Source organism: Anomaloglossus baeobatrachus, chromosome 5 (genome assembly GCF_048569485.1).
Source record: "Anomaloglossus baeobatrachus isolate aAnoBae1 chromosome 5, aAnoBae1.hap1, whole genome shotgun sequence".
Taxonomy (NCBI): domain Eukaryota; kingdom Metazoa; phylum Chordata; class Amphibia; order Anura; family Aromobatidae; genus Anomaloglossus; species Anomaloglossus baeobatrachus.
The window spans coordinates 252,150,315-252,166,630 of NC_134357.1; the positions used below are offsets into that span (position 1 = coordinate 252,150,315).

Here is a 16,316-nt window from a genome sequence, read left to right on the forward strand (position 1 = left end):
AAGTGACGCACATCCGGCGTCGCAGTCGATATCGCAACATGCAAATCAAAGCGCAAAAGCGTCGTTATCGTATCATCGCTGCAGCTTCCAACATTTCCATAATGCCGGTGCAGCGACAGGTGTGATGTTGTTCCTCGCTCCTGCGGCAGCACACATCGCTGTGTGTGAAGCCGCAGGAGCGAGGAACTTCAACTTACCTGCCGCCGGCTGCAATGAGAAGGACGGAGGTGGGCGGGATGTTTACATCCTGCTCATCCCCGCCCCTCCGCTTCAATTGGCCGCCTGCCGTGTGACGTCACTGTGACGCCGCACGACCCGCCCCCTAAGGAAGGAGGCGGGTCGCCGGCCAGAGGGACGTCGCACGGCAGGTATGTGCGTGTAAAGCTGCCATAGCGATAATAATCGCTACGGCAGCTTTCACTATATATCGAACGTGCGACGGGGGCGGGACTATCGCTGCAGCATCGGTAACACATTGTTACTGATGTCGCAGCGTGCAAAGCCCGCCTAAGCCTTTATGGTTAGCAGGGTTCTCTATCTCAAGTAGATTGTAAACCCTTATGGCCAGCGGTGCTTTTACTCTCACATACAAAGTGTAAGCTCTTAAGGGTACTTCACACACAGCGAGATCGCTACTGAGATCGCTGCTGAGTCACGGTTTTTGTGAGCAGTGACCTCATTAGCGATCTCGCTGTGTGTGACACTGAGCAGCGATCTGGCCCCTGCTGTGAGATCGCTGCTCGTTACACACAGCCCTGGTTCATTTTTTTATTGTTGCTCTCCCGCTGATAAGCACACATCGCTGTGTGTGACAGCGAGAGAGCAACAATCCTGAATGTGCAGGGAGCAGGAGCCGGCGTCTGACAGCCTGCGGTAAGCTGTAACCAAGGTAAACATCGGGTAACCAAGGTGGTTACCCGATATTTACCTTCGTTACCAGTGTCTGCAGCTCTCACGCTGCCAGTGCCGGTTCCCTGCTCCCTGCACACGTAGCCGGAGGATACATCGGGTAAATAAGCAAAGGTTTGCTTATTAACCCGATGTGTACTGTGGCTACGAGTGCAGGGAGCCAGCGTTAAGTGGTGTGCACTAGTGACTAAGGTAAACATCGGGTAACCATACCCGATGTTTACCTTCGTTACCAGTGTCCGCTGCTTCCAGACGCCGGCTCCCTGCAAGTGCAGCGTCGCTTCCACGTCGCTGCTGGCTGGGGGCTGGTCACTGGTCGCTGGTGAGATCTGCCTGTTTGACAGCTCACCAGCGACCATGTAGCGACGCAGCAGCGATCCTGACCAGGTCAGATCGCTGGTGTGATCGCTGCTGCGTCGCTAAAGTGTGACGGTACCCTTATAGTCAGTGACGTTCTATCTCCTCTCCGCCAACTATATTTTAGAAACAATTGCAAGCATTCCAGCTGAAAGTCAAGTAATTTTATCAGCTCCAAATCCAATTTTTTGGGAAAAATTTGGGGAAGATGGCAAATTCAAATTTTAAACGATCCACTCACCTCTGATCATCATACTGCATCTCTTCTTTTTAAAGTGAAAACAAAAAAGTCCTCACTTTTGTCTTCCAAATTCTATAAAGTATTATTATTTAACAGCTTTCAGCTTAATCTCAAGTCATGGAGGATGAATTAATGATCTGTAGGGAAATCGATCTTGTGCAAGATTAGATAGGTCAACCAGGGTTTTCACCACCATTATCTTGACTGTATCAAGCCATCAGGCTGGTCTTCTCCTTCACCTTGCTCCTTCTATTATTTAAACTATGATGCCCTTCTCCAGTGATTGATATCTTGTATAAGTCTAAAGTAGGTAAGTTGTAGCTTAGTCAGCCCTGCTTAGAGTTACATTTCTAGCTTGATTTGTTCCAAAATTGATTTGTCTATTCCTCTTGCCATCCATGGTATTGATAACATCCTTCTCCACCACAACATTTTGAAGAAGTGCATTCTTCTGTCTTGTTTTTTCAGGTTTCACATCCTTATGTTACTACAGAATAGACCAGATTATGTTCAAGCTGTGTCTTCATCACCAGTGAAATGTTCCTTGATTTCAAGACTTTTTCCAGTGACTTCATTGTTGATTTGCCATAGCTATTCTCCTATCGAATTATGGTGTCATCGCTATATCTTGATTGATCATTGATCCAAGGGTTGAAGTCTTTTACAACTTCCAGTTAATCGCCGTCCATCTCAAATGTGTGCCAGTCATACTTGGCCATAGTCAATATCTTTGTCTTCTTTTTATTGAGTAGGAGTCCCCTGTTCAAGATTTCCATCTTGACACCTGGGAATAAAGGTACCGTCACACTAAGCGACGCTCCAGCGATCCCACCAGCAACCTGACCTGGCAGGGATCGCTGGAGTGTCGCTACATGGGTTGCTGGTGAGCTGTCACACAGGCAGATCTCACCAGTAACCAGTGACCAGCCCCCAGCCAGCAGCGACGCGTGGAAGCGATGCTGCGCTTGGTAACTAAGGTAAATATCGGGTAACCAACCCGATATTTACCTTGGTTACCAGCGCACACCGCTTAGCGCTGGCTCCCTGCACTCCTAGCCAGAGTACACATCGGGTTAATTACCCGATGTGTAATCCGGCTACATGTGCAGAGAGCAGGGAGCCGGCACTGGCAGCGTGAGAGCAGCGGACGCTGGTAACGAAGGTAAATATTGGGTAACCAAGGAAAGGGCTCCTTGGTTACCCGATATTTACATTGGTTACCAGCGTCCGCAGAAGCCGGCTCCTGCTGCCTGCACATTCAGTTGTTGCTGTCTCGCTGTCACACACAGCGATGTGTGCTTCACAGCGGGAGAGCAACAACTAAACAATGTTCCAAGACATTCCGCAACAACCAACGACCTCACAGCAGGGGCCAGGTTGTTGCTGGATGTCACACACAGCGACATTGCTAGCAACATCGCTGCTACGTCACAAAAGTCGTGCCTCAGCAGCGATGTTGCCAACGATGTTGCTTAGTGTGAGGGTACCTTAAGTCCTTCATTCCATCTATGCCTGTTGTTATCAATGTTGTATTGTCTGCGTATTTAAGATTGTTGCTGATTTGTCCAGCAATTTTGATTCCTTCTTTTTTTCTCGAAGTCCAGCCTTACTGAAAATTGCTTCTACATATAAATTGAACAGAAATGGGGATCGAATGCAGCCTTGTCTGACGCCTCGTCCTTTTATGAAACATGCTGTATCACCGTGCCCCAAAAGTACTGTTGTTTCTTGGTCAATGTAAAGGTTCCTGATGAGGCTAATCAGGTGGTTTGGCACACCCATATCCTTCATGGTATTCTAAAGTTTCTGGTGATCAACACAATCAAAAGGTTTGCTGTAGTTGATGAAACAAAAATAAAGCTCCTTGTTATATTCTTTGACCTTTTCCATTATCAATCTAATGTTAGCAATTACATAATGGTTCCTCTGCCTTCTCTAAATCCTGCTTGTTCCTTTCACAGCTCTTTGTAAAAGAAAAGCTGTAGCTGTCATTGTTGGATCTCCTTTAGTTTTTTGATGGCATGATTTTTCACCCCCAAAAAATATTGAATGTAATTTAATCAGGAGTTTGCAAATAATGTCATGTAAATACATCTGTGACTTCAGGGATAGTTTGGTCTAGGCGAATTGTCCCCCTATTTTTGGGGGTATATCACTGGTCTTTCTGCTACATAATTAGCTGAAGTCTTTCATATTTGGCTGTTTGTTCTGTCTTGTGTATCCTTAAGGTTTTTTGTATATAAATATTTTTTTATAAAAAATATTTTTGTATAATAATGAATTGATATTTTAGAAAGTGACTTTTTCTGTGAAATACTTCCATCTACCTTAGTGGAGCCGGGTTCGGCAGGGTCAGCACACTCACTGCTCTCAGAGTCTCTCTAATTCATATTTGCAGTTAGCATAGAGCGCTCACTGACTCCCTCTGTGTGGTTAGCACAAGGAGTTCAGGCAGGGACTATCATTGAGCCTGAGCAGTATGGATAGTACTGTTTGCACCTACACACTCCGTACACATTACTATCTCTATGAACTGTAATAGAGGATAGCAATAAGGGATCTCCGTGACCTGTAAGGTTTTCCTACCTACATTGCAGTGTGTTTGCATCCACATCAGTGTGAAGTAACACTCGTGTTAGTTAGTGGACTGCGATTGGGGTAACCATCCGCATATGCTTTGTAGTTCCTGTAATTGGGCAGGAGCTACAGGTCCACTCTTCATATTATTCGCATTCACACACTTGCTGCTCTATTAGTTACATTTCCTCTGTGAGGTAACAGAGGAGTTGGTTGGTGGACAGTGTTTGGGGCACCATCCACATATGCTTTGTAGTTCCTGTAATTGGGCAGGAATTACAGGGCCACTCTTCTTATCATTTTGGCATTGCTGTGTCTCTGGGATTTAACAGAGAACACTGCACTTACTCTTTAGTGTCACTGTGAGGTAACAGTGACAGTACCACTCTAGTGGTACAGTATCCCTTCCCTTGCCTTTGCCAGCAGCAGATTGTTCTGCACGGTGGGCCCTGACTGCTAGATAGCCTACCTATTCCCTACCATCTGGCAGTCCCATAACATACACTTTTCTGATATTGCTCTTAAGATGTTAATTTGTACCTCTGTACTTATCTTTTAGTAATAAATTTTTTTGTCTGCTCTAATGGCTCTCTTTAGTCTTTTACTGATATTATCTGTGTCCTGCTTGTTACCTTTTGCTTTTGACATTCATCTTTCTTCGATGTTCTTCAGCATCTCTTCTGTTAACTATGGTTTGTCATCGCTTGTCACAGCCCAGCGTCACAGCCCAGCATCTCCCTGCTCTCTCCTTCCCGGCAAAGCGCTGCAAGCAGAAGGGATGCAGGGCTGTGACGAGCGGTGAACCTCCGCCCACAGCCCAGTGACTCAGGAAGATAGGGGCTGACCGCGGCTGATGTTAGGTCAACAGGAACTTGATGTGACATCACCGGATCCCAGAGGTCACAGAGCGCAGGGGTTACTGCATGGGGATGAGCGGATTACAATAACGCCGCTCACAGGCACTATTGACAACACAAGGTATTTGCGAGAAACCTTGTTTCTCAACACAATATCGATGTGGCCAGTGATGAAAAGGGGGGAATCACCCCTTTAACTTTACTAGCAGTCTCCAAGAGCAGGTAGCTTTTAAGCTGTTGGAAAAGAACAGCTTTCGGCATTAGCTCACAGGGTATGCTGGAAGTTGTAGTTTTATCAATGTTGAAGAATATATTTTCTGTTGATATATGTCCTTGCTTGACAATGCAGTGTTCCATCTAATAACCAACTGCCACATTTTTTTTTAAACTATAGTAACCCAACTAATGTCCATACCAGCCAATGGAGTCAACAGCTGTAACTATGGATGTGTTCACTACAGACCTTCTGGATATCCAACTGCGACATGTTCTATTGAACCTGCCAACCAGCAAAGGGATAATTATTCCCCTCCTCCTGCATATGAAACTATTGACAGATTAGCAACATGGAATGAGGAAAATTTCCTTTCAAACACCCCACTGACTACTGAAATTTGGATCCGGAGAACTGAAAATAATGTTCCCTCTAGGTCTCATGAATTACATATGGCGCCCAGTTTTCAGCGAGCATCAAGTCCACTGTATTACTCCCCACCCAGCTCTCCAGGACTAAGCAGGACGTCTGCTGTCTCACATCAGAACTCCTACACAGCGGAGCCCCAAACAGCTGACTTTAAACAACGGTTTAGGAATTTTAGGCCAAGAGTTCTTGGGGTGAGTGATGATTGATTAAAAAATAAACACTTGGTCACTATTTTTTCATTATGTCTACTATTTATCTTTAGCATATATGTTCAGTCCTGCTATGCAAGTTTACTATGGACAATAGATGTGAAGAGTATTAAGTTAAGAAGATAATGTAGCATGGCACCACAACGTTAGATTATTTTATGATGACAAATAAGGGGGAGGTTTAAAACATAAGAACATCTTATTTGTTCACCACAGGTAGGCTTCAATATTTTAATATTATGTTTAATGTGTGTGGGGTATTTTAGGGGGTCGCATGGCTAGGCGACTAGCTTAATCCACAATAATAATAATAGAAAGACCCCTTTATTAAAGGTAGAATGAAGAGTCAAGGAGAAGTCCTACCATTCATCCAAGTGCTCACAGCATGTTCCAATGCAGAAAATTATACCTGAACTATAATAATAGTAAAAACAATGACAATATTTGAAATATGTTATAATATTTAACTAAACAAAATGTCATTATTACTAGAACTATCTTCATCCTATTAATACAATACCAGAACAAAGTTGATTACACAAACACAGGACTAAAACTCAACTCAGTACATGTATACAGTAAGGGAGCCAAGGTCAGTACATATGATACCAGCTGATTACATATGTCTTGTACTTGAACAAAGATTCTAAGACACAGTTGCTCAGTGGTTAGCACTGCAGCCTTGCTGGGGTCCTGGGTTCAAATCCCACCAAGGACAACATCTGAAAAGAGTTTGTATCTTCTCCCCATGTTTGCGTGGGTTTCCTCCCACACTCCAAAGACATACAGCTAGGGAATTTAGATGGTGAGCCCCAATGAGAACAGTGTTGTTGATGCATGTAAAGCGCTGCGGAATATGTTGGCGCTATATAAAAATAAGGATTATTATTTTTATAATGCAGCATGGCTAAAAAATCTGAATTAATTAAATTAAACATTGCACCAACTGCAAAGTATCATCTAACTTAGAACATGTATTAAAGGGGTGGTTCACCCATATTTTGTATTGTCTAGTTCGATATTATATTGAGAAACAATGTTTCTCTCAAATACCTTGTGTTGGCAATAGTGCCTGTGAGAGGCGCTATTGCAGACCGCTGTTCCCCGCTCTGGTGACGTCACGTCAAGTGCCGCACATGTCACATCCGTGCAGCCGGCTGCATTCTTCCAGACTCACTGAGCTGTGAGCAGTGTGTCACCTCTGTCACAACCCATCTGTTCCCTGCTCCCTGCTCCCTCCTGTCTCACATTAGAATGCTGCAAGCAGGAGACACGCTGTGCTGTGACAGCGGTTAAACAGCGCCCACAGCCCAGTGAGTCAGGAAGATTGCAGCCGGATGCACGGATGTGACGTGACGTCACCAGAGCAGGGAACAGCGGTCTGCAATAGCGCCTCTCACAGGCACTATTGCCAACATAAGGTATTTGAGAGAAACATTGTTTCTCAATATAATATCGAACTAGACAATAAAAAATATGGATGAACCACCCTTTTAAGGCTTTACAAAGACTAAATTAGATGACTCTTTGCTGTTGCTGCCATATTCAATGTAATTAATTTTGAGTTTTATTGACTACCTGTCTTCCAAAGGGCATAATCTTTTAGATTTTTTGCCGCAAAATAGGTATATGAGGCTTGTTTTTTGTGGGCCACGTTAATGTGCTTAATAGGTTTAATTGGAAAATTGATGACAGCACTATGACTCCTAGCGGTCATGTGACATTGTGACGTCACATGAGCACTGCAGCTTATCAGTGGCCGCTGATGGGCTGCAGCCTTCTTAGCTCTGTTATCTAGAGTAATCCCATCTGACTAGAGTGTGAAGACTAAAACCTACCAACAGCCATTAAGAATAACAATGTGACATGACCGCTAGTAAATAGAGAGTTAATATGACTGTAACAGTAGGGTCCAAGGAAGTGACTATCAATTTTTTGGCTCTTTTTTTTCGAATATGGAGCAGTTTAACATGTAAGAAGCAACTGACCAGATGTGAAAAACCCCTTTATGTGAAAAATACAGATTATGAAAATATATACAAAATGTAAAAAAAAAAAACCAGAACATCAAAAATATCATCAAGACATCAACCCCTTAATAAGCTATGGACAGTGCAACTGGAGGGCAAATGCTACTCACCCCCACTTGCTAGATAGGTATGATTTAGGCTTTTGGGTTTTTTTTGAGCTGTGTGCCCACGATGAGTTTCTGTTGAGCTTTTGACACTAAATGCAGTGTCTTACAGTTTATAGAAATCTCATGCCAACTTTGCTAATTTTTTACTCAATGTAAACTGACCGGTGATGCATGTTTCAAATCCGCAACATGTACATTTTTCTTGAAGAACGCGGAGATTTATGAGATTTTCCCAATAGACATGCCTGAGATAAAACCACATGTATGTTTAGTGCGTTTCCACTGCGGAAACATATACAAAGATGAGTTTATGCAGCTAAAAAGGAAGGAGAGTGGGCAGGAGATTATTAGAAATCCCATCCAGTGTGCTGGAACTGTGTGCACACGTTGTGTTTTTGTTGGGGTTCTGATGTGTTTTTTTCAGTTCAGATTTGTCACAAAAGCTAAAGGGTTAGTTGAAGTCAGCAAAGAATTCTAAGGTCTCATGCACACGTTAAGTAATTTCTACTTGCGGATTTAGTGCAGGTTGAAATATGCAGCGTGTCAATTTTTTCAGCATTTTTTTCTGCAGATTTCACCCATACTAGGGAATGGGAAAAATCTGCACCAAAAATGAGCTTCAAAAATGCTGCGTTTTTCCTGCCAAGAGATACAAAAATTTCTGCGCCAAACATTTGTGTCAAAAACACACCAAAAGCTTACCATGAGAATGTAGACTAATAAAGCCCCTTTATACTCTATCTGTCCTGCTCTCATTTTGGATTACTGTCACTGACAACCAGACTGATGTACAGTGGATATGGAAAGTATTCAACCCCTTTAAATTTTTCACTCTTTGTTTCATTGCAGTAATTTGGTAAATTCAAAAAAGTTCATTTTTCCTCATTAATGTACACTGCAAACCATCTTGACAGAGAAAAAACAGAAATGTAATTTTTTTTTCAAATTTATTAAACAAGAAAAACTGAAATATCACATGGTCATAAGTAGTCAGACCCTTTGCTCAGTATTGAGTAGAAGCATCCTTTTGAGCTAGTACAGCCATGAGTCTTCTTGGGAATGATGCAACAAGTTTTTCACACCTGGATTTGGGGATCCTGTGCCATTCTTCTCCAGTTCCGTCAGGTTGGATGGTGAACATTTGTGGACAGCCATTTTCAGGTCTCTCCAGAGATGTTCAATTGGGTTTAGGTCAGGGCTCTGGCTGGGCCAGTCAAGAATGGTCACAGAGTTGTTCTGAAGTCACTCCTTTGTTATTTTAGCTGTGTGGTTAGGGTCATTGTCTTGTTGAAAGGTGAACCTTCAGCCAAGTCTGAGGTCCAGAGCACACTGGAAGAGATTTTCTTTCAGGATATCTCTGTACTTGGCTGCATTAATCTTTCCTGCAATTGCAACCAGTCGTCCTGTCCCTGCAGCTTGTCCCTACAGCTGAAAAACACGCCAATAGCAAGATGCTGCCACCACCATGTTTCACTGTTGGGATTGTATCGGGCAGGTGCCTGGTTTTCTCCACACATACCACTTAGAATTATCACCAAAAAGTTCTATCTTCATCTCATCAGAACAGAGAATCTTATTTCTCATAGTTTGGGAGTCCTTCATGTGTTTTTTCACAAACTCTATGTGGACTTTCATATGTCTTGCACTGAGGAGCGGCTTCTGTCGGGCCACTCTGCCATAAAGGCCAGACTGGTGGAGGGCTGCATTGATAGTTGACTTTGTGAAACTTTCTCCCATCTCCCTACTGCATCTCAGGAGCTCAGCCACAGTGATCTTGGGTTTTTCTTTACCTCTCTCACCAAGGCTCTTTTCCCATGATTGCTCAGTTTGACTGGACAGCCAGGTCTAGGAAGAGTCCTGGTGGTCCCAAACTTCTTCCATTTATGGATTATGGAGGTCACTGTGCTCTTAGAAACCTTGAGTATTGCAGAAATTCTTTTGTAACCTTGGCCAGATCTGTGCCTTGCCACAATTCTGTCTCTGAATTCCTTGGGCAGTTCCTTTGACCTCATGATTCTCATTTGTTCTGACATATACTGTAAGCTGTGAGGTCTTATATAGACAGGTGTGTGCCATTCCAAATCAAGTTCCATCAGTTTAATTAAACACAGCTGGACTCCAATGAAGGAGTAGAACCATCTCAAGGAGGATCACAAGGAAATGGACAGCATGTAACTTACATATGAGTGTCTAAGCAAAGGGTCTGAATACTTATGACTATGTGATATTTCAGTTTTTCTTTAATAAATTTGCAAATATTTCTACATTTCTAGGGGGGGGTTCTGTCAAGCTGGGGTGCAGAGTGTACATTAATGAGATAAATATTGAACTTTTTTCAATTTACCAAATCACTGCAATGAAACAAATAGTGACAAATTTAAAGGGGTCTGAATACTTTCCATAACCACTATAGTGTATTATATATGATTTCGCAGAATAAACATAGAAATATTCCTAATATGAAATATTCTATCTTCTTTCTAGATTGCTCTGATTTTCGTGTCCATTTCGGAGTTGTCATTGGGCACACTTGTGGCAATGTCTCTTCATAACCATGACTTGAAATCCTTATCGTTTGGTACTGTATTTTGGGTGCCTGGGTTTGTAAGTATTTGAAAAAATAAGTTTAGTTGGATTATCTTGTTTTCCCGTGCACTGTGTCTTGATTTGTAAGATTAGGCCCTCTTTATACTCATGCTGAGGACATTTAGGCTATGTGCCCACGAAAGCTTGCTTCTGCGGATTTTGCCACGGAAAACCTATGGATTTTCCAGATAAATCCGCAGGTTTCAGCCAGTACAGACTCTCCCCATGCTACCCTATGGGACATGGGGATTGTCTGTGTCCACGCTGCGGAATGTGCGGCTGCGGAACATGATGCGGATGTCCTGCAGCCGCACATAACTGCATGTCAATTATTCCTGCGGAATTACCTGTGGAAATCCCGGGCCTCCACTATGGAGATAGAGGCCAGGACGTCCGCAGGTAAATCGCATGAAAGTCCGCATGTTTCCCGCAGCTATTCCGCTGTACTACCGCAGCTAAAAATAGCTGCGGATGCCGGCGGGCAGCTGCGGTAAACCTGTGGCCGTAACTGCGGATATACCCGCAGGTACGAGCTCCCGTGGGCACATAGCCTTAGAATTCTACATAAAACCATTAGTGGAATGGAACTATTAATCTTTGCAGGACTTGATCTTTTTTGTTCATATTTATCTCCAAGTAAAAGAATGCTAGACTTATTACAGAAGCTGTTATTGAAGTGCACTAACTTATGTATTCACAAAATGGTCTAACCAATTAATAATTTCACCAATGGCCCCTACACTGTGCTCCTAAGCACACATGTGTACTTGTATCATTAACACATAAGGAGCCAAAGTGCAACCAACCATTAAAAATATACATTGATATGCCAGCATTTGTGCCCACATTAACTATAATTAGCCACTTTCCTCCCAGCCGATAAGAATTTACATTAATTAGCTAATTTGCCTCTCCCCCTATTCATTACAAGTCCCTGTCCTATGTCCTAGCCCCGCAATTCATTATAAATCCATGTACTCTTTCCCACTCCACCATTGCAGGGAACATGTCACCAGGTTTGTCCCTTATGAGCTGCGGCCACCACCAGTGAGCCCTTTTGTATAGCATTCTGGAATGCTGTATATGAATGTCTAAGCCGCTTTATATAACGTAAAAAACACCTTTATAATACTCACCTAGGGGGCGGTCCAGTCCAATGGGTGTTGCTGCTCTCGGTCTAGCACCTCCTCCATCTTGTGCCATCACCTGCCCATCCCTGTGTGCATGACGCGTCCTGCGTCATTCACATATAGGCTTCCATTGTGCTCCTGCGCACTGTAGCTCTGGTGTTCTCCCTGCAGGGAAGCGCACTTACTCACTGCCATGGCCGTCTCTCTACATGCTAACTGGCATCCCCGCACCGCTCCATGTGGTTGCTTCCTGCTTTCCCTTCCCGAAGCCCATGCCACCAGTCCTCCGGGAGTGCTCTTAGGGTGTGCGCATGCACCGCTGCCCTTCTCTTAAAGGACCAGCGTGTCATTCCCAAGAAGTGCCTCTCAGCCTATTGTTGAGAGGCACTGGGTACTTAAGGCACTTTCCCACTAGGGAAGGTGCCTGATCCATGCCTGTGTTTGGTTTGTTGGTGTTCTGTGCCCTGGTTAGCTGGTTGTCGGGTCTCCTTGTCTGTCCTATCCACCCTGTCCTGCCTGTGCCTTGTTCCAGTCCTGTCCTGCACTGTTGGTGCCTGGATCCAGTCCATCCTGCCCTGTTGACACCTGGTTCCACTCTTGTCCTGCCCTGTTTGCATCTGGCTCTAGTCTGTCTTGCTTGTGCTTGGTTCTAGTCCTGTCCTGCACTTTTGGCCCACTGGTGAAGGTCTCTTTGTAGCCGAAACACATGTCGAGTGCTGGACTGCGGTGATCCCCTGGTATACACCGCAACATCTAATATCCTGCTTGCTTTAGGTGAATATTATTTTGCTCAATAGTTCTCCTATTATGGTTTCCTATATGCAACCATTAGGCTGGTTGAACTTTGTTTCTATTATCTATGGGGCTCATCATTTAATGAGTTTTAGAATGAGCATGGTTTTAGCGACCTCTAGTGGCGTATTTTTGTATTTCAACAGGAGCAGAATAAGCTATGTCTTATATTAAATTGGATCCGAGTTCAAGGAATTTCTGGTAATAGATATACATGTATACGATTTCTACTAATTATCTTGATATATTGTATATACTGTATATCTTAATAGTGTCCAATTGTCCAATTAATTAATAACAAATCTTTTTGACATTGTGAACTTATGTGGGCATTTGATCGTTTTTTCTCTCTTTTTTAATTTACCTGGTTGCTTGCGATTTGCCCCTTGAGGATAGTCCCTACATGCTGCAATAAATGAAGAAAAAACAAAAAAGCTAGCACTGAATGTGCACTACAGCACTGAAAATTCCAACTGTACTTATTATAAATTTGAGATTTTTGGCAAAAAATTGCAATTTCTTGAGCCACCCCGCCACTCCACGGCAAATCTCATTTGGGGCAGTCCTAACACTAAAATATTTTTATAAAATGTGCCAAACGGCCTCACATATGAAATAGTAGAACTGCTCTTAGCAGCACTCACCTGGTCTATTTCAATCCCGTACCCATGACTGCAATAAATATTGATATTAATTTCTGAATAAATAAGAAATTAAATTGGTTATGTGATAGACATGCATGTTGTTCCACTGCAAACTGTTATTTACTGTCCTGCCCTGTTGGTGCCTGGCTCCGGTCCATCCTGCCCTGTTGGCGCCTGGTTCCAGTCCTGTTCTGCACTGTGGACACCTGGCTCCAGTCCATCCTCCCCTGTTGGCGCCTGGTTCCAGTCCTGTCATTCACTGATGTCACATGGCTCCAGTCCGTCCTGCCCTGTTGGCACCTGGCTCCAGTCAGTACTCTCCTGTTGGTACCAGCTACCTGTCCATCCTGCCCTGTTGGAACCTGGTTCCAGTCCATCCTGTCCTGTTGGTACCTGCTACCTGTCTATCCTGCTCTTTTGATACTAGTGACTATGTCTCATCTACCCCGTTGGTTCTTGTCCTTGCTGGTGGCTTTGCCTGTCTGTCCTTGCCTTGCTGTCTGCTTCTGTCATTCTGGTGGTCCCTGTCTACATTAGAGACTAAGCCTGCATGTACCTGTTGCTGCCCTGGGAGTCAGCTGCCATATTTCTGGGCTCTGCCCTGGTAGTAGCACCTGGCGTCCGCCTCGCGGTGGGTGCTTAGTCAAGCCCCCCCACTAAAGCGTAGGTCTGGGTTCCCCTTGTTGTCCAGTGGGTCCATTTCAGATCGCCGCTTTACCATCTCCGGTGGCAAGCGTTATACGCACTTTGATATTCCCTGCTGGGGCAGAGCAAAGAACTGTAATGCAGAAGCGTGAGAAAAGGTCAAAGACCACCCGCGTATGCAGTACTTTGATCTACCCTCATCCAGGCAGGTCAAAGTGTGCATGTGCAGGAGCACAATGGCGGCCGTTATGTGAATGACACAGGACGCATCATCCACACAGGCTGGGCAGGAGGCACAAGATGAAGGAGGCGCCGTACCGAGAGCAGCAACACCCATCGAACAGGAACGCCCGCTAAGTGAACATTAAAAGGTGTTTTTTACGTTCTACAGTGCAGCTTGGGCTCTTATATACAGCATTTTGGAATGCTGTCTATAAAGGCTTACTGGTGGTGGTTGCAACTCATAAAGGAAAAACCTGGTCACAGGTATCCTTTAACGCCCCCAATAAATTAGAATTAAATGTGCTCTCTCCCACCCCCCAAATTATTGCAGTCAGATGTCCTCTCTTCCACCCAAAACCCACTCAATTTCAATGAAGTGTCCATTACAATTTCATGAATTCTCTCTCCCAACCTCCAATTCAATGCAATGTCATCTCCTCTCTCCAACCCCATAATTCATTGCAATTACATGTCATCTCTCAATCCCCAATGCACTGCAATTCCATTTCCTTTGGCTCACATCACCCTCAATTTATTACAATGCTAAGTCCTTTCTCCCACCCATCCCCCCAATTAATTACAAATTCATATCCTCTTCCCCACACTCAACCCCACCTGCATCATGCTCATACCTGTGTTATGAAGAAAGGAATCCCTTATCTCTCCAGACAATCCCCCATGCTAGGTGCCTGCTAAATTATGCAGTAACAGCAATGACATCACGGCAGAAAGGCGAACATGGCCCCTGCAGCTAGTCAGCGACTTCCTCTTCCCGATAGCGGAACCGCACTGTGTGCTGCCACTAATGTCTAAAAAATGTATATGGTCCCCACCCAGAAACGTGGGTCTTGGACACTAGCCCAGAGTGCCCTCATAACTCGTACCTGACTACGTTATCAACATAAAAATCATCTGAAAGAAACATGAAGTAGGGAAATTCATTAAAACTCCAGTATTTTTTTGTCCACTGACCCCTGTCATGTACTCATCTTCCCCCAGCTACAGGTTCTATCACCGCTACTTCGGTCAGTCTCGAAGATTTGTGACCTTCTGTCAGCTCTAGATTTGCTGGGTCACTCTTCAATGCATCTTTATGACAGCCTCGTTCTGGCCTTGTTATGGCTCTCATAGAGTTACATTGGGAGCTTGTGAAGTAGCTTCTCACTTCCGGCCAGTCAGAAGTTATTGTCACAAGCTGGACCAGAGTCAGTAAAAGGTGAAGCTGTCTGAAGGTGAGCATATGACAGGGAACATGGGACATTTAAAGCGCCACTCCAGCACCGAAAACGCCCACACTGGAGTGGTGCTTTATAGACATTGGTGAAATATCAACAATTGACTCTCCACTGATTATATAAGTATGATAAATCTTGCTGCGCAGGTTTATACACTGTGTGCAGAATTATTAATCAAGTTGTATTTTAGAGGATATTTTTTATTATTGATCAACAACTATGTCCTCAAGCAACCCAAAAGACTCATAAATATCAAAGCTTAATATTTTTGGAAGTTTGAGTGGGTTTTTTAGATTTGGCTATCTTAGGAGGATATCTATTTGTGCAGGTGACTATTACTGTGCAGAATTATTAGGCAACTTAATAAAAACCAAATATATTCCCATCTCACTTGTGTATTTTCACCAGGTAAACCAATGTAACTGAACAAAATTTAGAAATAAACATTTCTGAGATGCAAAAACAAAACCCCAAAAAATTAGTGACCAATATAGCCACCTTTCTTTATGATGACACTCAACAGCCTACCATCCATAGATTCTGTCAGTTGCTTGATCTGTTTACGATCAACATTGCGTGCAGCAGCCACCACAGCCTCCAGACACTGTTCCGAGAGGTGTACTGGTTTCCCTCCCTGTAGATCTTAGATTTTATGAGGGACCACAGGTTCTCTATGGGGCTCAGATCAGGGCAGCCACTGGGCAGCCACGCTGTGGAGTAGTTGGATGCATGTGATGGATCAAAAGTAGCAATAATACCTTATAAGACCCCAACCAAGGAGTAAGAACCCAAAATAGCAGAGGTGTAGTCACAGACAACAAAAAGAAACTTAAAACATAACTTTTAATAATGTGCTCATTATTAAGTGATGACTCACTGCATAAAAACGTGAACTAAAAACTGACCAATGAACTACTAAGGCCGCCAAGCTCAAATTGGGCCAAAGTAGCTGATGAGGCACATCAAACCAAAACATCCCATACTAAACATACTCAACCAGAAATAGTTGGAAAGAACCCCAATACACCCACAAAGAAGGAACCGCCTACAAGTATGGTTATTAGGGTTTAATGTAATGGGACTGTAAACATGTGATGCCAAACCTTTTTAAACAACCAGGATCCAACCTTTC

General features: G+C 43.8%; 1 protein-coding gene across 2 annotated transcripts in view; it reads left to right on the top strand.

Moving 5' to 3' along the window:
* LOC142309914 (uncharacterized) overlaps positions 1 to 16,316 on the top strand; it is a 110,145-nt gene that overhangs the window by 57,189 nt on the left and 36,640 nt on the right. For both annotated transcript variants that reach the window (XM_075347380.1, XM_075347381.1), the window contains exons 2-3: positions 5,336 to 5,775; positions 10,415 to 10,534. In XM_075347380.1, the coding sequence (XP_075203495.1) occupies positions 5,347 to 5,775; positions 10,415 to 10,534 (549 nt within the window). In that variant the 5' untranslated portion in view covers positions 5,336 to 5,346. The remainder of the gene's footprint in view (positions 1 to 5,335; positions 5,776 to 10,414; positions 10,535 to 16,316) is intronic.